Source organism: Anopheles maculipalpis, chromosome 3RL (genome assembly GCF_943734695.1).
Source record: "Anopheles maculipalpis chromosome 3RL, idAnoMacuDA_375_x, whole genome shotgun sequence".
In the NCBI taxonomy this organism is placed as follows: domain Eukaryota; kingdom Metazoa; phylum Arthropoda; class Insecta; order Diptera; family Culicidae; genus Anopheles; species Anopheles maculipalpis.
The window spans coordinates 36,479,281-36,500,035 of record NC_064872.1 but is presented as its reverse complement, the minus strand read 5'-3'; the positions used below and the strand labels follow the sequence as shown (position 1 = coordinate 36,500,035).

At 43.4% G+C, this 20,755-nt stretch overlaps 6 protein-coding genes across 6 annotated transcripts in view; 2 read left to right on the top strand and 4 right to left on the bottom strand.

The window, feature by feature from the left end:
* LOC126565624 (NADH dehydrogenase [ubiquinone] iron-sulfur protein 6, mitochondrial) overlaps positions 1 to 20,755 on the bottom strand; it is a 384,330-nt gene that overhangs the window by 166,776 nt on the left and 196,799 nt on the right. The gene's annotated exons all lie outside the window — the stretch shown is intronic.
* LOC126565024 (uncharacterized) overlaps positions 1 to 20,755 on the bottom strand; it is a 494,010-nt gene that overhangs the window by 278,600 nt on the left and 194,655 nt on the right. The gene's annotated exons all lie outside the window — the stretch shown is intronic.
* LOC126564579 (probable 26S proteasome non-ATPase regulatory subunit 3) overlaps positions 1 to 20,755 on the bottom strand; it is a 561,792-nt gene that overhangs the window by 380,218 nt on the left and 160,819 nt on the right. The window lies entirely within an intron of this gene.
* LOC126564595 (zinc finger protein 596-like) overlaps positions 1 to 20,755 on the bottom strand; it is a 394,155-nt gene that overhangs the window by 344,722 nt on the left and 28,678 nt on the right. The gene's annotated exons all lie outside the window — the stretch shown is intronic.
* Positions 1,055 to 7,244, top strand: LOC126565045 (phospholipase A1-like). Its single transcript, XM_050222184.1, has 7 exons — positions 1,055 to 1,115; positions 2,283 to 2,455; positions 5,815 to 5,938; positions 6,015 to 6,260; positions 6,334 to 6,516; positions 6,591 to 6,786; positions 7,154 to 7,244. Exons 1-7 carry the CDS (start codon positions 1,055 to 1,057, stop codon positions 7,242 to 7,244), a joined length of 1,074 nt encoding a protein of 357 aa, XP_050078141.1.
* On the top strand, positions 9,095 to 19,713 carry LOC126560599 (uncharacterized). The gene is made up of 7 exons (XM_050216557.1): positions 9,095 to 9,416; positions 9,517 to 9,780; positions 12,660 to 12,845; positions 12,945 to 13,221; positions 18,136 to 18,320; positions 18,380 to 18,811; positions 18,874 to 19,713. The coding sequence occupies exons 1-7, from the start codon at positions 9,095 to 9,097 to the stop codon at positions 19,539 to 19,541; spliced, it is 2,334 nt and encodes a 777-aa protein (XP_050072514.1). The 3' UTR covers positions 19,542 to 19,713.

Genomic DNA, 20,755 nt, shown 5'->3' with positions numbered 1-20,755 from the left:
TGCATTTAGTTTTTGCCCCTCCCGGGAGATGCTTTCCTATTACTTAACGCTCAATTTGTGGTGTTGCTAATGGAGCATCTTAAATTATTAAACAAAAAAAAAGTACTACTCTTTACGTCCATTGTTCGTTTTGCCACGATGGTCACGTTTTTTGGTGTGTCAGTTTGGTGTAGAAGAAAGATGAAATTTATGTCTTTCTTGTCCTATTTAATGTAACCAACTGTTTGCATCAGTAAAATAAAGAGACAATCTATACATAAAGAGTGTACATGATTAGCCACGATGCTAAAAATAGTCTAGCAAATAAAACGTACGAGAAAAGAACCTGCGGTCGGATCTTCCACCTTTGTAAGAACAGCTCAAACACACCGCGACATTGAAATGCCGGTTAATAATTACACCGTTCTTGACACTTATCCTTTCGAATCTCTCTCTTTCTCGCCGTTTTCATATCATTCTTTCTTGCGCACTTAGCCCCTGTCATCCGCTCGTTATCTCATTGCAATGAATTTATCAACCCAGTGCAATTAGCAACAAATTTACAGCCACCCAGCGATCGCGATCCACTCAACCAGACCAGACGGCACTGATGAAAATGTTGCATCTAACGGTTTAAACCAGCATTCCCTTCGCAAACAAAAAAAAAAAAAACAACACAAAGCAACGCAGTTCGAATGAACTCAACAACGCGCACGCTCAACGTTCATTTCCACCTGTAGCACACGATGACACGATGAACGCCACGGCTCCGCTGTAGCTCATGGCCGTGCAGACCCCCAGATGTGTGTAGGGGCGGGGGCTTGGCAGAATGGTAAGGGTAAAACCTGCAGACCGGCCCGCGACCGACTTTGGTGGCTGCAGTCGTTACGGGTTGGGGGCTGTAGCTGTTGTGCAGACCGTCGGTTGGTTAGTTGCTTGCTAGGGCTTGAATTGTCCAGCCGAACTGTGGATTAGGAAGAGAACCGGTGGTCAGTTCAGTTAGTGCCCAGTGGTAAGGGCTACCAAGGGCGTGTGATTCTAGTGTTTCAAGTTTCTATCGGCGAGCGGCATCAGTATGGTGCTGTTAGTGAAGATCATCCTCAGCTCGATGCTGATAAGCGGCGGTGTAATGATTTGTAAGTGATCCGTTTTTTTAGAGTCATTGAGCTGGCTTGCTGGCTCGTCAGAATTCCCATCCCATCATCCCACAGCCAGAGGGAGGATGCATTGTAGTGAGCAAGAAGGTAGGAAGTCCTTCAAGCAGAGAGATCGTATCTAGTTGGTGCATATGCAAGTGTGTATTTCAGTGAGTGACTTCAACTCGGCAGACGACGAACCTTTGCCAGCGTTGTTGTCTACGAAACTTTAAAATCAAACCAACAAAACTTTGCTTATTTTAAACAATCCTTTCAAAACTACAACTAAACTACGGCAGTGTCATCCATCTGCCTCATATCGTGTCGTGAAAAAAAAACCACTCCAAAAAATGCATCTCTCTCAATGGAGACAACAATGGAAGCGTGTTAATCAGCATAAACCGCAAACAAGCTACCAGTTAGAACAAAACAATAGAAAACCATCGACACGAATCATATCGCTTTTTTCTGTGGCTGTGTGTGCAAACTGTGTGCGCTAGTGCATGTGCAGAGTGGAACTCGATCACTTTCACGGCTCTCGGTTACTAGCTGGACGACGCACACATACGCACCAGTAGTGACTGCACACTACCACACCGATAGCATAGCAGGCGCCATGTACCGGTGCATTTCGGTGGATACTAATTTTCCCTTTTTCCGTTAAAATCTTTCTACCCACCAACCTAACAAAAACATCTCTTTTACTGTTTTGCAATGCATGTGTTCGCATGTGGATGTGAATGAAGCACTCTGCACAGAGAGTTCTCTTGTGATCTTGTGGATAGAGATGGTTCGTTTGAATGCAATCCATTTCACACACCGATTTTCCGTTCTTTGTGTTTTTCTTTCTGCTTCCTATATCTGTTCTTCAAAACTCACACAAGCTCACCCTGTTTTCGAATGCATTTTTCTTCACCCCATTTTCTCATTGCTCATCACGCACTCAGATTTTTCGCTTCCACCTAGCCACCCTCTGTCGTTATCATTTCCAACTGTGAAAGCATATGATTCGATCTGGTTTTATACGTTTTACGGTTGATCGTGGTGGAAAATGTACCCTTAACCCTACAATCCCCACGGCAAAACAAAAAACAAATACGAAAACCCCCCCGCCCCCCAACCAAAAAAACAACACACAAAAAAACCAACCGCAAGACCAATTTATAGACGCCCAGGCACAGCATCTTCTGGCGCAGGCCCTCTATCTGGGTGATCCGGACTCGTTCAACTCGACGCGGGAAGACTGCGTGTGGAAGCGGAGCAATGGACAGGACGTGTGTCCGGATCAGGACATCATCATCTACCTCTACACGTCCGGCATTGTGAAGGATAAGTTTAAGGTAAGTACATCCTTTAAAGCTTCTCCACAGAAAGATCTTCAAGGCAGTTAAAGTTCTCGCTTCTCTGGCCCTTTTACGGCACAGCTTATACAAACTGCCGGCCAACATCTGTTCTAAAAGAAGACACGGCTTAAGAGCCTTTCCAACCGACGCGTGAGGGCACGAGACTCGTTTTTGAACGTCAAGGTTGCCTTAACTAAAGGCCTCAACCACTCTAAGCCACAACGTGCAAAAAATAGGAGGGAAGGGGACGATGAGAAGGTCCCTAGCAAATGCCGTGCACTTGTTTGCGGACTGCAAGTGCATTTTCGTACATAGCCTCCACCACCATCGCCCATGTCCGGCTGAGCAGTGAATTCACGCAATCCGTTTGATACGATGTTAATAACTAGTTTGGTTTGATACCCGTTTTTTTTTTTTGTTCGTGTCTTCGTTTTGGGCCAAGTCGTTTGCAATGAAAAAAGCAATAAAATGCAATGCTACGGCTTGAATTGCAAGTGGCAAGTGGTACGGAAGGAGACAGACCGCACTGGTTATGTGCAGTCATCGTACAAACGCCGCTCGTACATGCCTAGCTGCTCCTAAGCATAACGGAGCCTATGCTGGCGGAACTCTTTTGTCGTGTTTGTAGCACGTGCGAGAGAACCTCCAGTGGTTGTAGTAGTTGGAGTACATGTTATGCCATCGCGCTAGGGTCTGAGAGGGCTTTACTTTTGAAGTTCATTATCGATGCATTCCACCGCAATCCCTTTGTCCGGGGTGGAGTGTGTGTGAAGGAGACAGGTGTCGAATGAAAAGGGTACAGAAGTTAATATGAAATTGGCCCAGGTCAAGTTTTAATTTGTAGATATATTCATTTTCGTGGATGTCTGCATTAGATTCGTTTCTCGAACTGAATGGCTAAGTGCAACATCATTTACACCCAAAGTGACAAGGACACTCTTGCATATAGGTGACTCAGTCAGGCATGATTTGATCGAAGTTAGAATGTGTTTTAGCCATGCATTAGCAACTACAATGTTCTACTTTCGTAGCAATATGCATCAGTGCAATGATAAGATAATCTATCCAGTTCAATTATAGATTCAACGTTCTTAAAAATGGTGTCCCAATGGTGTTTTACATGACCATAAATGTTATTGTTACTTTTTTACTGCAATTACGATTCAAAACAAACAATTATCTCCACTTTGGTATAAGTCTTTGGCACACTAAGCCTTTTTAAATTTGAAAACCCTGTTACATCCTGATGTCGTCTAGCTAGTCAGTAGCTTCTTGATATCATCAAATTTAATTCGAAAATACAACTTGGGGCATCATTCAAGTGGAAAGATTAACATAAAATGGTTGGTTGATTCATTTGGTTTATAAAATGTGTTTTGTACCTTACACATATCTGTAATTAAATTACAGAACTGAAAAATATGCTCCAATTGAGGTTTAAACTCATACCGAATGTGTGATATTGACTCATTAAATACTATTTTTTTTACTATTTGTAACTCTCCCGTAGTTTGTAATGATGAAACCGACAGATTAAAAAATATTACACCAACATTTTTGACATCTTCCAACATTTTTTACGTAGTAGACATCTTCAGATAAAATTCACAAAACAAATCAAAGAAAATTGTAAACCATTTAATGCATTAGACATCTTACCTAAGCGCTGATCTTGCTCATGATACCCGTTTTAGCCATAAACATACACGTTGTGCTGATAAATCTACTTAAAAAAAAAGAATTTGGGATTTAGTTAGCTAAACAGTACTCGACCTCGACGAAGACCTAACGGATACATCCACGGCAGAGAATCGTATCTCAACTACAATGACCTTCCTGGCACTCAAAGTCTACTATCATCTGCAAGTGAAAGCTAAACTGCCAAGATAAAATTAGGTAGAGAGAAAAAAACGCTCAAATTGTTCACAAACCAAAGCTTCATTGAATGTATTTTAGCAGATAGCCTGATTTTTTTGTTAGTAAAACAACAAAAAGCGGCTTGTGTCCTCAAACTATACCAAATCGCTGGAAAAACCTTTTTATTTTGAGAATCCTTGAAGAGATTTCCTAGGCCTGGATCCTTTTATTTCCTTTTTCCTCATTGGAGATCGTAACCCAGCGACAATCAGTCTTCACACGGCAGGACTAGGGTTGAACTGACTGGCCAACCATTCCATGAGCCGTTCCATCGCCGACTAGGTCTAGCAGGTCGTAAATCCCAGTACCCAGTATCCCAGCTTGATTTGTTTGATCTAAGTGTCAAAAAAACATGCAAATCTAGAGGAAGACATCACTCATGTCTAAAAGAGGATATTTTTCCAGAGGCATGAAAAAAATCATACCTTAAGTTGAGCAATAATCGTATCTATCATAATTCGTATAAAACTATCATGCATGGTACACCTTCGTTTTGGCCACACTTGCACAACTTGTACAGTTCTTGACACAGTTCTTTGCAAGGGTACTTTCCAATTGGCCGTGGTCACCCACTAATTATAACGTGCACAACTCCTACAAGCGGCACGCAAACATCCAACCAAAAAACCACACGGATGGAAAACATAGCCAAAACTGTCGCACTGTCTCTGTCGTCGTGGCTTGTCCGACCGTTTAGTAGCGGTGCCAATAATCGGTAATAAGTGTCATGCGGGCAAACCCTGCACACCCGTAGACAATTAGTTACCGACAGCCCGAACCATACCTGTGCACCGGAAACCTCACCGTCTCGGAAGTGAAGAACGGAGCGCGTTTCGCGCTTGATTCGTGAATGAATCAACCGCGGCAACGTGTTGAGCATGCATAAACCACGCAACATAAGCCATGCCGAGTGTGTTTACCGGTACCGATGGAAAGCATCCGGCATGCGGTCCGGCAATTTGCCAAAGGGGTGGGAAACGAGCGGGAGACAACAGTTATTTATATGCATTCCCCGTGCAGGTCCCACTGCAGGTCGACGTTTCACCTGCTACCACCATCATCGGGCCGGGATCTCGAATCTCGCGACTAGTTCAACAGTTTGTTAACCTCAATTATTGAACCACAACGATGCCTTCGAAATTGGTTTGTGTGTGTGTGCTGTTTTGTTTTGCATATCGAATTACCACCACCAAACACCACATAAGATCCGTGGCCTATTGGCCCTGATCAATGTCATGCACTGGTATTGCGGTTGGCACGGAGATTAGACCGTGTTTTCGTTCTCCCACCTGCCGTGTTATCAATGGTTCTCTGACATAGTTCTAGTTTTCTTACCGGTAAACTCGACAAGGCTGTACTGCTGCCATCGTATCTCTCTACAATGATGTGTCTAATGTTCTTTCCCTCTGTATGTATCTCTCTCTCCCCGTTTACCACAGTTCGACCATCGGCTTCGGGACTGGTTGAACAACACCGAATGGGACCACGCGAAGGAGAACATCATTCTGATACACGGGTACGCCGGCGGTGATGATACGCTACCGATTGCGGTTCTAAGAGACGGTAGGTGATCCCAATGCCACCGTAATGTGACGAACACTAAAACCCACTTGTTACGTGCTATCCATTTCGACTTCAGCATACATTAACCACGGCGGGTACAATGTGTTCCTTGTCGATTGGGGAGCGCTCTGTCAGCCACCGTGCTACGTCGCGGCTGTATACAACATACGTCCGGTGGCGACCTGTCTAGCACAGAGTCTGATGCAGCTACGAGACCTCGGGCTGCCGGTGGAGAAGACAACCTGCGTGGGGCACTCGCTCGGGGCACACATCTGCGGTTTAATGGCGAACTATCTCAACTTCCGAATGGAGCGCATCATAGGTATCTGACGGTGACACTAGAAAATGGCAAATATCATTCTGTATTGACTTATATATTTTCTTGTTTTTTTTAGCACTCGATCCTGCGAGACCACTCATCAAACCGGGCGGCGTTAACAGGCTCGATCAGGGCGATGCCAAGTACGTGCAGGTCATACACACGAATGCTGGCCATTACGGTGAGGGCGGTCGTGTAGGACACATCGATTTCTGTGTAAACGGTGGCAGACGGCAACCATACTGCGGGAACAGTACAAGTAACTATGCCAGAAACAGTTGTCTTTCTTAAAGAACTTCCAAATCTAATTCCTTCCCTTATGGTTTCTTCCAGACATAAACCTCTGCAGTCACATTTGGGCCATTTGCTATCTGGCACAATCCCTCTACGAAGGACACGAACCAATGGCGGAGCCGTGCAGTCGCCGATGTCCCTCCAATGCGGTACTATCGGGCATCCGGCAAGGGCGCCGACGGTTCGGTTATGCGATGGGTTATGCCATACCGATGGGACTGAAAACACCACCGAAGTAAGTCGATGCATGACCGACATGAAGATCATTACTTATCGAGAAGAGTTTCATAGGGCACGTCCAACTCTACAGTACAGCCGATTATTCTGTTAAATGTTAAAGTACTTCTTCAATTGGCCAAGGCCACAGATTACACCGCATGAGACTGTAGCATTACTCTCAAAGACAAAAAGATCAATGAATGATCGTAACACACGCTAGTTAAAAAAGATGTCCGCAGGTACTCATAACAAACCCATAATATCCAGGGCAAAGGTTGAGAATCACGCTAGTCAGAGTCATAAGCACAGAAAACCCTCACCAACGAGTCGTTAACTCTGAATAACCCTCATTCATCGCCGTCTCATTCTTATTCTCATTGCAGCGCCTCCGGCTCGTACTGCATAAAAGACAATAATCCTCCCTTCTGTCCATCGAAACCCTCGATGCCTGGAGATCAGCGGTGTTGCATATGAGGTCGGTTCGACCCATCACTATCGTCATCGATACCATTTTTGGATGGGAGTCTAGCCGGTCGTCCAACCAAAACAGTCAGAATGTTTATACTCGTATCGCGATTCTAGCTCTTAAGTTCCATCTCATTTTTCTGAAACGTTCGCTTTACGACAAAGATTTCCAGTGAATATCATCATTATTATCATCATCATCAACGACAGCATCACCATCGCCGGCACCTTTGCGCACACAATACTCAACACAGCACAAAGCAATCACAAAGATGACGATGCGGTACCGATCGCCATCAGGAAGTTATGTAGTATGATTGCAGATTTTCACTGCAAAAGGGCAAAGAAATAAATTACATCTTGAAACGACAGAAATTGGCGCACTTTTGTTTACAATTTCCCATACTGGTTAAGCGCGTCTGGGGACGCAAGGGAGAACCTTCAGTGGTTATCTGTTTTGCGGCAAATTATTTACAAGGAAGCACAACAATTTGACTTGTAATTGCTTCTGCAAGGTGTGTATATTTCAATCGTTTATCTTATCTAGTTGTTTAACTAATTCTAACCTCACTTTTCACGTGTTTTGTGTTAGCGTGAGCCATTCAGCAAGAAAAATGCACTGAAAAGCATCACAACACTACCGCCTTTACACTGTTACAACTGTTTAAACAAAATCTGTCGAAATTATGACCGTCGCACAAGCGTAAACCGAAACCTTGCGCCCACTGTGCAGCACAACCGCTTAGAACAAAACGTGTTCTCCCCCTCCCAGATAGTGCCATGCGTGCGATGCGGGCGTATAAAAACAAATTCTTTCTCACAGCTTCTCACCATTATTCGCCCGAATCGTGACACGGCTGGGTACCATCATCTTCACCATCATCCTCACCATCATTATTATTATTTTTCATACACACACACACACAACAACTACCGGCCGATTGGGGGGGGGCAGCCAAGCAACTCGTCTTTCCCACCCATCATCATGCGGTGGCGCGGCCCAAACTAAACATTGGCTACTTTTAATCCCCCACCTAGCGCGGCGTGTGTGCAACATCCAGATAGGATTAGCGAATTTCATACGCGACACACAGTCACAGCGAGCAAGTATAAGCCGTTGCACTCAGCGTGTACGATCTCGAATTTGAGTGGGAAATAGAACGTTTTGCTGTCGGGAAATTGAACTGAGCTACGGCTGAGATCCTCAGAGTCCGGATACTGTGAGCGATCAGTTCAGTTTAGTAGCCTTTTGGACGCTCGATTCTTAAGATCTTACCAAGCTTAGTAGTCGTGCGTACTTCCATCGTTGGCAGTGTTGCCAGCGTACCGAATTAGTGTCACCGAGTATGGTGAGTATATCCACCGGGGACCCATCCTTTGCGTACGCATTTCATTGGATCCAGTACCGTTTGTCCGTAGACAAACCCAATCGTTCCCCACCCTGCCCAGTGTAGGACACTTTGATCGTCCGTTTGGTATTGTGCAAGAAGCCATCATCATCTCGGAACGGTCCCAAATGCAGCGAGTTGCTAATTTTCAGTGCCTAGTTTCTCACAAAACCGATCGGTCAACCGTGTGCGTATGTGCAATGTGTTGCTGCAGAAATAGTAGTGTGAAGGCAACCCGACTGGATGGACATTGTGAAGTGTAATGAAAGTGCGTCAAACAAGTCAAATTATAGCTGCGAGAAGTAGGTCAAACAGAGTGTTTGGTGAATTTAGTGTGCAAGTGCCGTCGAATAGCATCATCGCAATAAAACCACATTCCGATGAAACAGTTGACAGTCTACACGATCGTTAATCGATTGAAGGAACGCTTTCATCGATAGTGAGTGAACCAGTGTCCATATAGCGCCCAAAATGTGCCATACTCATCCAAGCAGTTCGTTCGTACAGTGTTGTCGTCTTGCTCTGCTGTTGCTGTCAACCTTCCTTGTGAACTTTGTAAATACGCACGAATTCTCGATAGGACCCTGTCAGTTCCAGTACCTAGAACCGTGCACCTCCAAAACGATCGCGTTCTATGTCTTCTCCAGCGACCACCCAAAGGATGGCCCGATACTGCTCGACTCGATCGATCCGCACGTGCCCGAGCATATTGCGCTCAACCACACCAACAAGCTGATCGTACACGGATATGGCGGAAGTATCGATTTTAACGCTACCAAAATGATCCGCAAAGGTAAGAAGAGCCTATCGGATGGAGCTGAGCGCGCCACAACAAAACCGATTAAAACTACCCCGTGTGTGCGTTTGTGATTCCTTTTCGATTTCATTGTCAGCGTACTTGCGCAAGCCAAACACGAACGTCTTCATCGTCGATTGGGGAAAACTGTCCCGACTTCCCTGCTATCCGACGGCCGCCTTCAACACCAAGCAGGCGGGCGAATGTACGGCCACATTCCTGATTGGGTTGCAGGCGAACCATCCGGAATTTAGCACCCGCGATCTGCACGCCATCGGATTCAGTCTCGGTGCGCACGTGCTGAGCTTCACCAGCAACGCGCTGGAGAAATCGATTGGCGTCAAGTTCCGCCGTATCACTGGTAAGTAACGCGCTCCAGATGGCAACTGCTACCGAGCAAAAGGGTTTACACGTAACGGATCCGAGTGCACACAGCACAGTTACAAGCGCCGTGAGTAGTGGTTCGCATTGACCGAGTGACAGTTGTTTGGCATAATTTTCTATCTCTCCACCGAGCATGTGGCCGTACTGCGCCGGACGCGTATTTTTATCCTCACACGCGTTCAATGCACTGATGATCGGTGTGGAATAAAAACATGATCCTAACCCTCTCCTTCTGCGAAGCTGGCAGGCAACGGTTGTGCTACCAAACCCGTTTCATCGTAAACTTCCGAATGGTCTCCAGTCCGATCGCATTCTATCAAGACGAAAGTGAGATCGAAATCAGCCAGTGAGTGGTTATAAATTTGCAAAAATATTACATGCATCCTCTCTTGACCCTTGTTAGGCAGGCTGCTCGGCTTATTAAAACCCTCTCTAATTTGATGTTTTTTGCTTGGCTAATTTGGCGCGAAAACTTAAGAGTTCTTGAACCGTTCGTAGTGTTAAAATCTTTCGCAATTGTAGCTCCTTCGCGGTTGATTGGTTAAAGCAATCGCATACGAAGCTGTACAATGTATGGTGCATGATACAGTGAACTGAACTGACCTGAGCTGGTGGAGCGATTTTTTTAGTTAGATTGAACTCAATTTGAAAACAATGAGCTTACTCAAATCAGCAGTACTCAATCGCGGAAGTAATAGATTTTATCGTGATTGAGAAAATTATCGTATATATCTGCTAATGAGCTGATCACATTAAAAGAATTCGATAGCATGTGATGCAGTGTGTCGAGTGTAATGCCGAGTGAAACTACTGAAACAATCGATCATTTAAATTTTAAATAAAAAACATCCATAACTATATTTAACATCGTTCTTTCAGTATTAGCACGCGGAATAATATTGCGTACTCTAATCCTAACTGAAGAACCATGAACTCGCCTGAAAAAAAAACTAGAAGAATTAAATTAGATTAAATAATCATTGGGGAGGGTCGGTAGCAGAAGAAATGGCGTCGACTGTCTCCAAACAGCAGAACTGAGGATCAAAAACCACTCGTAACGAGGACTGACTATCCAACTAAGATTTGTAAGCAATTCATTTAGGTTATTCAAGGAATTTAGTCGAAGGACACATGCCTACCACCTACCAACTACCACCTCAAGCAATAAAGAACACAGTAAGAAAGTATTTTTAGGATTTTTCCCTACCTTGGATATCGCGCGATTTTCTATTGGCAGGATTTTCTTCTATTTCAAAGACTTCTATTGGAAGAATTTCTATATATGTTCAGTACCGTGCAATTAAAATGTGATGGCAAAAACTTATTTGAGGGCGCAAGATCGAAGATCATCTCAAACCATTATCAATCAACAGCTCAGAATAGATGTTCCACTTCGTCTGTTTTCTTTGTCTTGTAACGTCCTACTAATTCCATCATTCCTTGCATTAGAAGACATTTTGATGCGTATAAAGCCGGTGTAGATAAGGCTTGATCCTCGGTATGGAAATAAAATTTGGTCATTAGATTAAAGTCATTTGAGCAACGGTTTTTTGGCAACTCACAGTTATTGCTTCGAAGAGCTATTGTTCGACAAGCAAATATTGTACACCAAGGAGTCCTTACTTTCTACCAAGTCCGGGAAGGATTGTCGAAAGTAAAAATCTTAAACATAAGGCAAGGAGAGGCCGGCATAAGACCGTATTTACTACTTTCCGTCTTTTATATTAGAAGGAATATTATGTATTATCCTTGCAGTCGATGTCTTTTGAGCTGGAATGTTTCTGAAAAATGCTAATAGTCGAAGAAGAACGTCTAGGACATATTCACAAATAAATCACTTGGCTTAAAATAAATTAGTAGCAACAAAATGCAATTTCTTAAACGCAGAATTGAAAAGGGTTTTATTATTAATCACTTTATTGATATAATCATTATTTCTCTATGTAAGCTTGAAAGTGAAACCATAATTTAAAAGAAATTTAATTAAAATTGAAGTGAACCTCATGCACCTTAATAGTTTTCATATTTCTCTACTTTTTTTTTTTTGCTACACGATCATCATACGGCACAAAGCTACTCATTATGGAAACACACACCCACGATTCACACTATTTCCAACCGATCGAAAAAAAAAAACGTTCTGTCCACAGCAACAGATCTTCTGATGAAAGTGAGAACCATGTCGGGTTTTGCATATTTCTCACCGGTGCACGGTGCACGCACGCGCGTCTGGCAACCTGCATGACCCGCCTAGGTCACACATTAATTACGAAGGTACAAATATGGCTGAGCGATCAGTAAAAGCGGTGCGAAGAAAAAACCTGTTCATCGGGTGGACGTAGTGCAAGCAGATTTCTCTGCATGTAAACGCTAATTAAGCATTGAATTGAAGTCAAATTGACCGTCAATTGTTCATCCTTAACGGTGCGAAAGGAAGGAAAAAAAACAACAAACCAACGTTCGAACAGCAGAAGAGCTTTATTGCATAACCTTACACTCATCTTGTATGGTTGTGTATTTGATCTTGTATGTAGTACACGCCGTTTCCGTACCTTCATCATCCGTGCACGAGCGACTAATGTCAATGTCGTCTGACGCCCGTCATAATGTGTCAGGTGTGTGGTGTTTCACTGTTTGCCTCCAGCAGTTTATGTCAAGTTCAAAGCTCCAAAGTTTTAGTAGATAAAAAAAGGAAAGCTCTACTTCATAACCATCACAGTGTGTGTTTTTTGCTCGTTTAATGTTGGACCAATGCTTCCTCAAATCATTGCACGAGGTCAGGCACAGCAAGATAGCCAAAACCGGGTATGACATGTGCCATGTCGTGAAGTTTTTCACGTGCATCTTAACTTACAGGTCTCGATCCAGCGCTGCCATTCTTCGCTACGGCCCGTCCTCACTGGAAGCTGGACCAAAGCGATGCCGACTTTGTCGATGTGATCCACACGAATGCGGGTGTGTATGGGAAGATCGAGGCGTGCGGACATGTCGATTTCTACATGAACGGTGGCCAAAATCAGCCGGGCTGTGAAAAAGATTCAAGTAAGCGATGCACCGTACCGGAGTGTGCCAATAAGTGAAGCTAATTTCTATGAAACGTTTTATTTTTTTCGCGCCAAATAATCGCGATCCTTTCGACAGATCAACCCCTGTGCAGCCACAAAATGTCGGCCGCCTACTTTGCGGAATCGATCAACAGCAAGCAGGGCTTTTGGGCGACTCGCTGCACCAGTTACTTTGCATACTTTTTCGGCTTCTGTAAGTATCGTGTCGAGCAGCAGCAGCAGCAACAATCGTTGATCGCCAGCGAAGATAGTAGCCGGCAGGAAGAAACGACGCAACCTGATGTGGCCCTCGGCGAAAACAACAATGTGCACGATAACAATCGCATACTGATGGGCGAGTACTGTTCGAATACGTGAGTAGCACATCAATCACCACCTGAACACCTCGCTGTGTACCTGAGAATATTTCCTCTGGCTTAGTGGGTCATACCAACACTTCCCGGTTCTACCAAAATTCAATATTTTGGGAACTTTGGCACCAATGACCTACTGTACCGTTTCCTGGTCAAGTTTCCCTTTATTACATCGATGTTTTTCTCCCTCCTTTCTTTGTTTCATTTCCACAGTGTCGAGGGAGTATACTTTGTGCCCACAAACCCAATACCTCCGTTTGCGATGGGCTACTAGAGGTGGTGGCCTGCCTTCAATGGACGTATGTAAGCGCTCTAACACTGATTGCTGGTTCTTGATGCATGAAGCGACATTTGCTATTGGAACTATTGTCCATTCAAGATCATTGACAGTGTACGATGACATAACACCGAGCACGGTGAATTGCAGGACTTCAGGTGTGCTAACTTGCCAACGTAGAACATTAGTGTTACAAACCGTCCTAGCCACTTAGAAAACCGGAAAGAGCGGCACGTACAATTCATTCATTTACCTTCACCAGCCAGTAAACAGTCAGTGCAGAAGATCTCAATGAACGGAGAAACACGGAAGATTTCACCTTGCTCCATTGCTAGTGCCGACGACATCGACAACATGGCAAGTTAAGAAAAACACCACACACTACTCGCATAAACTCGCATTAAACCGGGAGGGAGGACAGCAGGAAATAAAAAAAGAAAACAAAAAAAAACACTTTGCTAATAAAAGGAATTAAAGGGCAATGGCGCACTGGGCCTCATCTCATTACTCGTTTAGCGAGACCGCAAGATCACAAGATCGTGCAATCGAGCAGTGAGACGCGTAAGCAGGCGCGAGGTAAAATAATTTTCACAAAAAGAAACACATAACACGCTGCGCATTATTGGTGATTTATCGGGATCAGCCTTATGGGGGGACCTTATGACTTCTTCGTGGGTCTAACATTTGTGCGATTGTGCAAACGAACGGTGGTAATTTGTTTGGGAGTCATTTGATCGGTAGGTTAAGTACACCCGAAGACAGCTACTATTTACCGCACGACCTTCAACGACGCAAAGTGAAGGAAGTGTTACAGGATACAAGCGGATTGTCTGATGTGAAAAAAAAGAAACCAGCTATGGTAAAAAAAATGCCATTTAACAAAGTATTAGGAGAGCGAGTGCGAGTGTGATTAGTGTAATAATGGATCGTAATGTACGAATGGAAGGTGTATCACTTACTTTGAGCATGGTGTAGAAAGGAGTCTCTATATACTAGACCGGCAACCAGTTATTTAAGCTTTTGTTATAAGGATTTGCATACTTTTGGACAGTGTAAAGTATTTATTTAATAAACGCCTTCTAACCTTTTCACTGTTTCACAATTATTGCACCAGTGTGCGAAGGTTCACTAAACGGTGTGTAATTTTTATTATAGATTTTAAAACGAGTGATTTCATCTGATTTGCATACTTTGGCCAATACTGATGTTGCATTATTATTGTCCATTGAGTTTACAGCTTTGTTTAACCGGTTTTGAATTAATGTTTGCCATGCTACACCAAAGTCAAAGGTGTCAAACCCTCATCAACTTTTGAATCTGCATTGCGGTATAAGCATTTCTCTAATGATACCGAACCACACATGTGTAAATGTAAAATTGCTCAATGCAGTTTACTTACCGATATGATTTTTTTAAATTGATGGTTGAAAGATGTTTGATCTTTAAAAAAATACTTAAAAGGCTAGAAAGAAACGGAAACATTGGACACACTTATTTCGTTTTTTAACCATATCTTTTTTTTTTTCAAGTATTATCTTCATTAAAGCTTTATTATAGGTACATAAAACAGCGTTGATGGCCTTCATACGGCAGATCCGAGGTCAAATAACACCCGGATCGCTTCCCCGTTGTGTGGACTGTCTATCCAACTACGTATTAATATGTCTCGTAAGTCATTGGCTGGTTGGCATGACCTAACAGGACGTTAAGTCAAGAAGAAAGGAGCAGGTTGTTAACCAGCTATACTACAGCTTGAAGAAACTTTTCCATGCAAAGTATCTGTTGCGACAGGAACGAAGCTGGGACTTAATAGAACATCTTTACAGTATCAGTAGTACTACTAGGTCTTAGTAGGTTCTGATATCGAAATTTGGCTATCTGGGGGTCACATACGCTTCTGAGATATGGACTCTATCCAAAATTGATGACATCCTCCTTGAGGGCTGAAGTGTGTAAAAGTACAATGGATGGAAAATTGCAATGATTATCTGTACGAGCAGTAATTTTGAAACAACACACTTAAATACATCGATATGCTACGTAACAAAACGTGTTCGTTCCTTGAATGCTGTAATGCTCAAATAGCATTCAGAAGCATTTTTATTTTAATACAATCTATTGAATTTCCTGGCCATTCATAATATGGCAATGTCAACATCTTCCAGTGAATTAGACTTTCCAGGCTCCAGCGATCGGATCTCATGGAAATGTTACCAAACGACCCATATCAAAGTTTTTTTTTTTTGGTCGTCTGCATGGATAGAAGAGGCTTTTTGGTCTACGAGCCGGAGTGATGCGTCCACCAGAAAGGCCGAGATGTTGGATTTTCAGTCGACTATAGGACAAGACCGTGCTTGATATTAAAGTAAGTAATATGTTTATTCTAAAAAATAGAACAAGTTCTGTTAGTATGAAATATTTATTTTATTTTATTTATAATTAATTATGACGGTCCAGTGCCGTATTGTTCACACCGCTTGTGTTGAAAAAAAAAAAATACAATTATATTGATAAGGCATTTCCTCCTTATTCTTTGCCTTATCCCGGGCATACTCGGTTGTAGTATGAAATAGTTAATAAATTTTTTTTAAATAGGTTCCTCAAGCAGGTGGTTTGATATAAATTATACATTACTTATTTATTTTAGTATGACGGCTCTACGCCGTATTGTCGAAATTATACATTATTTACATATTATAAAAGATAAATGTCAGAAAACTTTATCCGAGATTTTAATACTTTCTATTAACTGTTTCTACTTACTCCAATTTTCTAAATAGTATATAATAATAAAATAGTAATAGTAATAGTAGCACAGGTTTGCCACCCCTGAACAAAACAACCCCTTTAAACGCATTTCACCAACACCAACACATTCAAGCAACCCTTGAAGCCGTGATAAACAAAACAAACCCCAACACGTAATGCGGCGGGACCTATGACAAGCGCATATCGATTGAAGCCGGGTGCTGAAATTAGTATCATCGGGTCGATCTGCCCTACCGGACAGGCCACTGCATTCGTTTGTTCTAGTAAAACCTATTTCTGGCTCTGTGTTGCATTTACTGCACAGTGTTTCCATAGCAATTAAACGCATTGCTATCACTTCCTTCTTTCTCCGTCAACCAAAACACAATGCGGAAAGCGAAGTAGCGTAAAACGCGAAAGAAGCGACGACTTTTCTCTTAGTAGACCAACTCCGGAATCCGACTTTCACTCCACTCGATGCCATCGCTAGCAGCACGCCTCCCGTGGTTTCATACTCGCATATACGGACAGTCAAAAGCGAACCGTTCGGACTGATCGATCATTTTTTGGACAGTTTTTTTCCCAGTTTGTCACCATCGGTTGGTCACCATCGTCTGTCTGTGAGTGAAAATCAATATTGTGCACCGGTCGCGGAACCACGAAGAATTGCTAACGAGAACCAGTCACACGGTTATGTGTCATAAAAGTGGCAAGTGTATAATAGAGGCGCGCACCTGGCAAAAAAGGGCCAAAGGAGGGAAATCACACGCACAAAACACTTTCGCGCCACCGCACCATTTTGCGCCGGAGGAACGCGTAAAGAATATTTAAAACCACCGGTTTCGACTGTGGGTTTGGTCTGGACGATGAAATGCAGAGAACGTTGAAGCGGTGAAACTTTACGGGTCCAGCCAGCCCACCCACATCAATCCATTAGGTTTTTAGTTTCATCCGTGCGGCAACGGTTTACGGATGCGTTTGCTAATTGTGCGTTTTGTCCGCGTTTGGGGTTTCGAGTGAGTGAGCAACGCAAAAAAAACTAGAGTGAGTGTCAGACTTGTGTGTTTAACCATTTCCGGTACAAGACCACATTTTAATGGCCACTAAAGAGCGAAATGTATGAAAACAGTTAGTGTGTGTAGTTTGAAGGTTCCTCTGTATGTGATTGTGCAGAATAAGTGTGCTTTTATTGAGGAATTGATAAGCGGTATTTAGCACCCTTCCATGTGCTTATCATAGCGAGCAACATAAAACATCACGGAAGAAGAACCATTAGTTGTTGCCAAATTAGGGTTATGAGAGCAGCATAATGTCGAGAAGCGAGAAATTTGTTCGCTCTAGAGTGTTTTGGGACACACTGGAGGCAGTTGTGTTTCTTGGTAAGGAATTATTTATCAAATCAAAACAACCATGACAATGACAAACCACTATTCAACCCGTTCTCAGGGTTATTACACACGCCCTGAAGTGTTCCTTATCGAGCTTCTTATCTTCCTACGAGTTGATCGTCTATTTGCATTATCTTGAGAATCATTAAATAAACTCTCTTATCTACGGCATTCAATAAAAAATATCGAACCGAAAGGTTTGAAGTGTAGCTAATGTTTTATTTGTCAACACAAAGTTGTTTACTACTTAAGTTTCGAACTTTACACTATAAACATCAAGAGAAAATACTAATTTTAATTATATTTTTCATGGAAGTATGCAAGGATACAAACATGGTTTCTTACTAATGAGTTCATTCTTGCACGGCTTCGCTACATTCCTTGGGCAGCATTATTTTTCCTACCGTCCTGTCGCCCGGTACCAGTCTCAGTCAAAAAAGGTCGCAGTAGTTTCAACATTGGAAACTGCGTTTGGATCGTGGATCGTCCCTGTCCGGATAGTGATATCCGGTTCTATCTCTTTACCCGTTCAAACCCCGATGATCGACAGTATATCCACATTGACGAGACCTGGGAGCAATCCAATCTTAGCTCTTCTTACTTCAATCCCTCACATCCCGTGAAGGTCATCATCCATGGTTACAATGCTGACATGTTCCTGACACCACTGATAAACATGAAAGGAGGTAATTAGACCTTCCCTAGTGATGGTATTGTGGTGATCATCTGTTTGCCCTCTTTCCAGAATATCTTTCCCGTGCGAACTACAATCTATTCTACGTCGATTGGAGCGATCTTGCTCATGGGCCTTGTTATCCATCTGCCGTACACAACACACGCCATGTTGGCAAGTGCATCGGTCAACTTGTGCAGCGCATCATCGATGCCGGAACGGATAATATTCATCTTGTGGGGTTTTCGCTCGGTGCACAGGTAACGAACTACGTCTCCACAACGGTACGACCCTTCCGATTGAAGCGCATCACGGGCCTCGATCCCGCAATGCCACTGTTCATTACGGCTGCTGCTGACGATAAGCTGGATCCTTCCGATGCGGAGTTTGTGGATGTTATTCACACCAACGCCCTAGTGCAGGGAAAGATAGAACGCTGTGGCCATGTTGATTTTTACGTAAATGGAGGAATTCTACAGCCAGGCTGTTGGAGTTCTGGTCAAAGTAAGTACACTAAATCACTGCTAAAATGCGTGTCACTTAATCGTCACTTTATATCCTTTTAGATCCCATGGCTTGCAGTCATCACCGTGCACCGGATTACTACGCCGAATCAATCCGCAGTCTGACCGGATTTTGGGGCTGGAGCTGCCAAAGTTACGTATACTACCTGCTCGGTTTCTGTCCACAGAATAACCTGCAAGTTATCGCTGGGGAAGATTGCCCATCCGGCACCGAGGGCATGTTTCTGATAACGACAAATGCGGCTTCACCGTTTGCGATTGGCCGATGGGCTGGTTTCAGCATACCTCAGAAGAAAGACTCCGTCTTACACAAGCACGGACTCAATCGAGATCCTTTCATCAGCGATATCGATCAGTGGGGAAAGCTGGAAAGCTCATTCAACAATGTGGACCACTTTCCGACACCATACTCACAGGATCCAAACCACGGGCAGGATGACGATGAGTGGCCTTACTTCAATCACGTTGGTACGAAAGAACTAACGAAGGAACACATTCGGAAAATTCTCGAACAGGACAAATCACGCTACGGTGGTGATCACGAGCCGATCGCTTCAAGCACTTTGGCTACAACGGTCCCTACGGTGGCACCACCGAGTGATAACGATATTGATGATGCGTTCTACCTGCAGGATTTGCGCCGTCGGTTACAGCAGAAGGAAGCGAACGTAATGCAACACTACACCATGCCGATGTTCAATGCGCACTAGTAGTGCAGTTGTGCGGACATCGTCGCCACCGTGTCTCTGATTGTGGTGCATTATTGCACCCAAACGCAATCGATTTTACCAGAAGTCAGCAGCAGCAAGCAGTTCCCAATGCAAACACGTCATCTTTATCTAATTAATGAGTCTCACACGTTCTGCACACGGTTTGCAGAAAGTTACCTATGTAGACCAGTGCGTACAAACGAGAACCGGTTCTTGAGAAGGTAAACCGGAAACACAATTAACTACAGGTACCCACCTGCCCTCACCAAGTCCTCTCCACATCCACCAACAACAAAAAAAACCTCTGATTCCATTCGCTCGCTTAAACCCATTGTCATTCGGTAGTCTAGTGTAGAGACAAGTGTTATTTTGTTATACATTTTCTTACCCCGATAACTCCGCTCTTTATGAAAAACGCGTTCATGCGTACAGGAAAAACGGCAATTCAATCACCTTAGTTAGAACGGGCGTTGCGCGTCTAATCAGCTTAGAAAGATTAGACCAAACGGGCAGTAAAGGCGGTAAAGCAGTAAATGTAAATAATAGACGAATCAGGCGAAAAAAGTAGCAACTAGTCATCAAAAGCCACAAGCACAAACGGTTTCGGTCCTGGGAATATTGGGACGCATTGTGGTAGGGTAACTCGTTTATCTGACACTGTGCCACCGTAAGTTCGTGTAGTACCTTATAAATTGTCCTTCCTTGGTGGCGATCGTCTCAGTGCTTCGGTGATAGTTTTGGTGCGAAAGTGTATCGGTGAACGAGTGGTATGATCATGGTGATCAGGAAGACTTTAACGTTTATGCTTCTGCTCCAGGCAGGTGCGTAACGGTGGTGAAACATCGTAGTGCCATTTAGTGTGTGTGTGTGTGTTTTTTGTTGTACTGAGAAGACTTTGAGGCAACAGTTTTATAAAGGATAGTTCTTAATTAAAAATTAGTTTTAAAATGCACAACTGTTATAAAATAAGACATCTTATATCAGCGTCATTTTGAAGAGTTGTACTCGACAAAACATAAAATAAAAATATTTCTTACTACAGTTAATGTTAGTACAAATGGAACCAACAAATCGGTTGTGCCGGAATTTGCTCCCATCTTTCAATTACGGTGACGCTGTATCACTTTCATTTTCATCTGTAGTAACCCCGAATATGAAGTTCCTTTTTGGTCATTGTCAATGACAACCAAAGTTCCAACATTTACTCACTACAC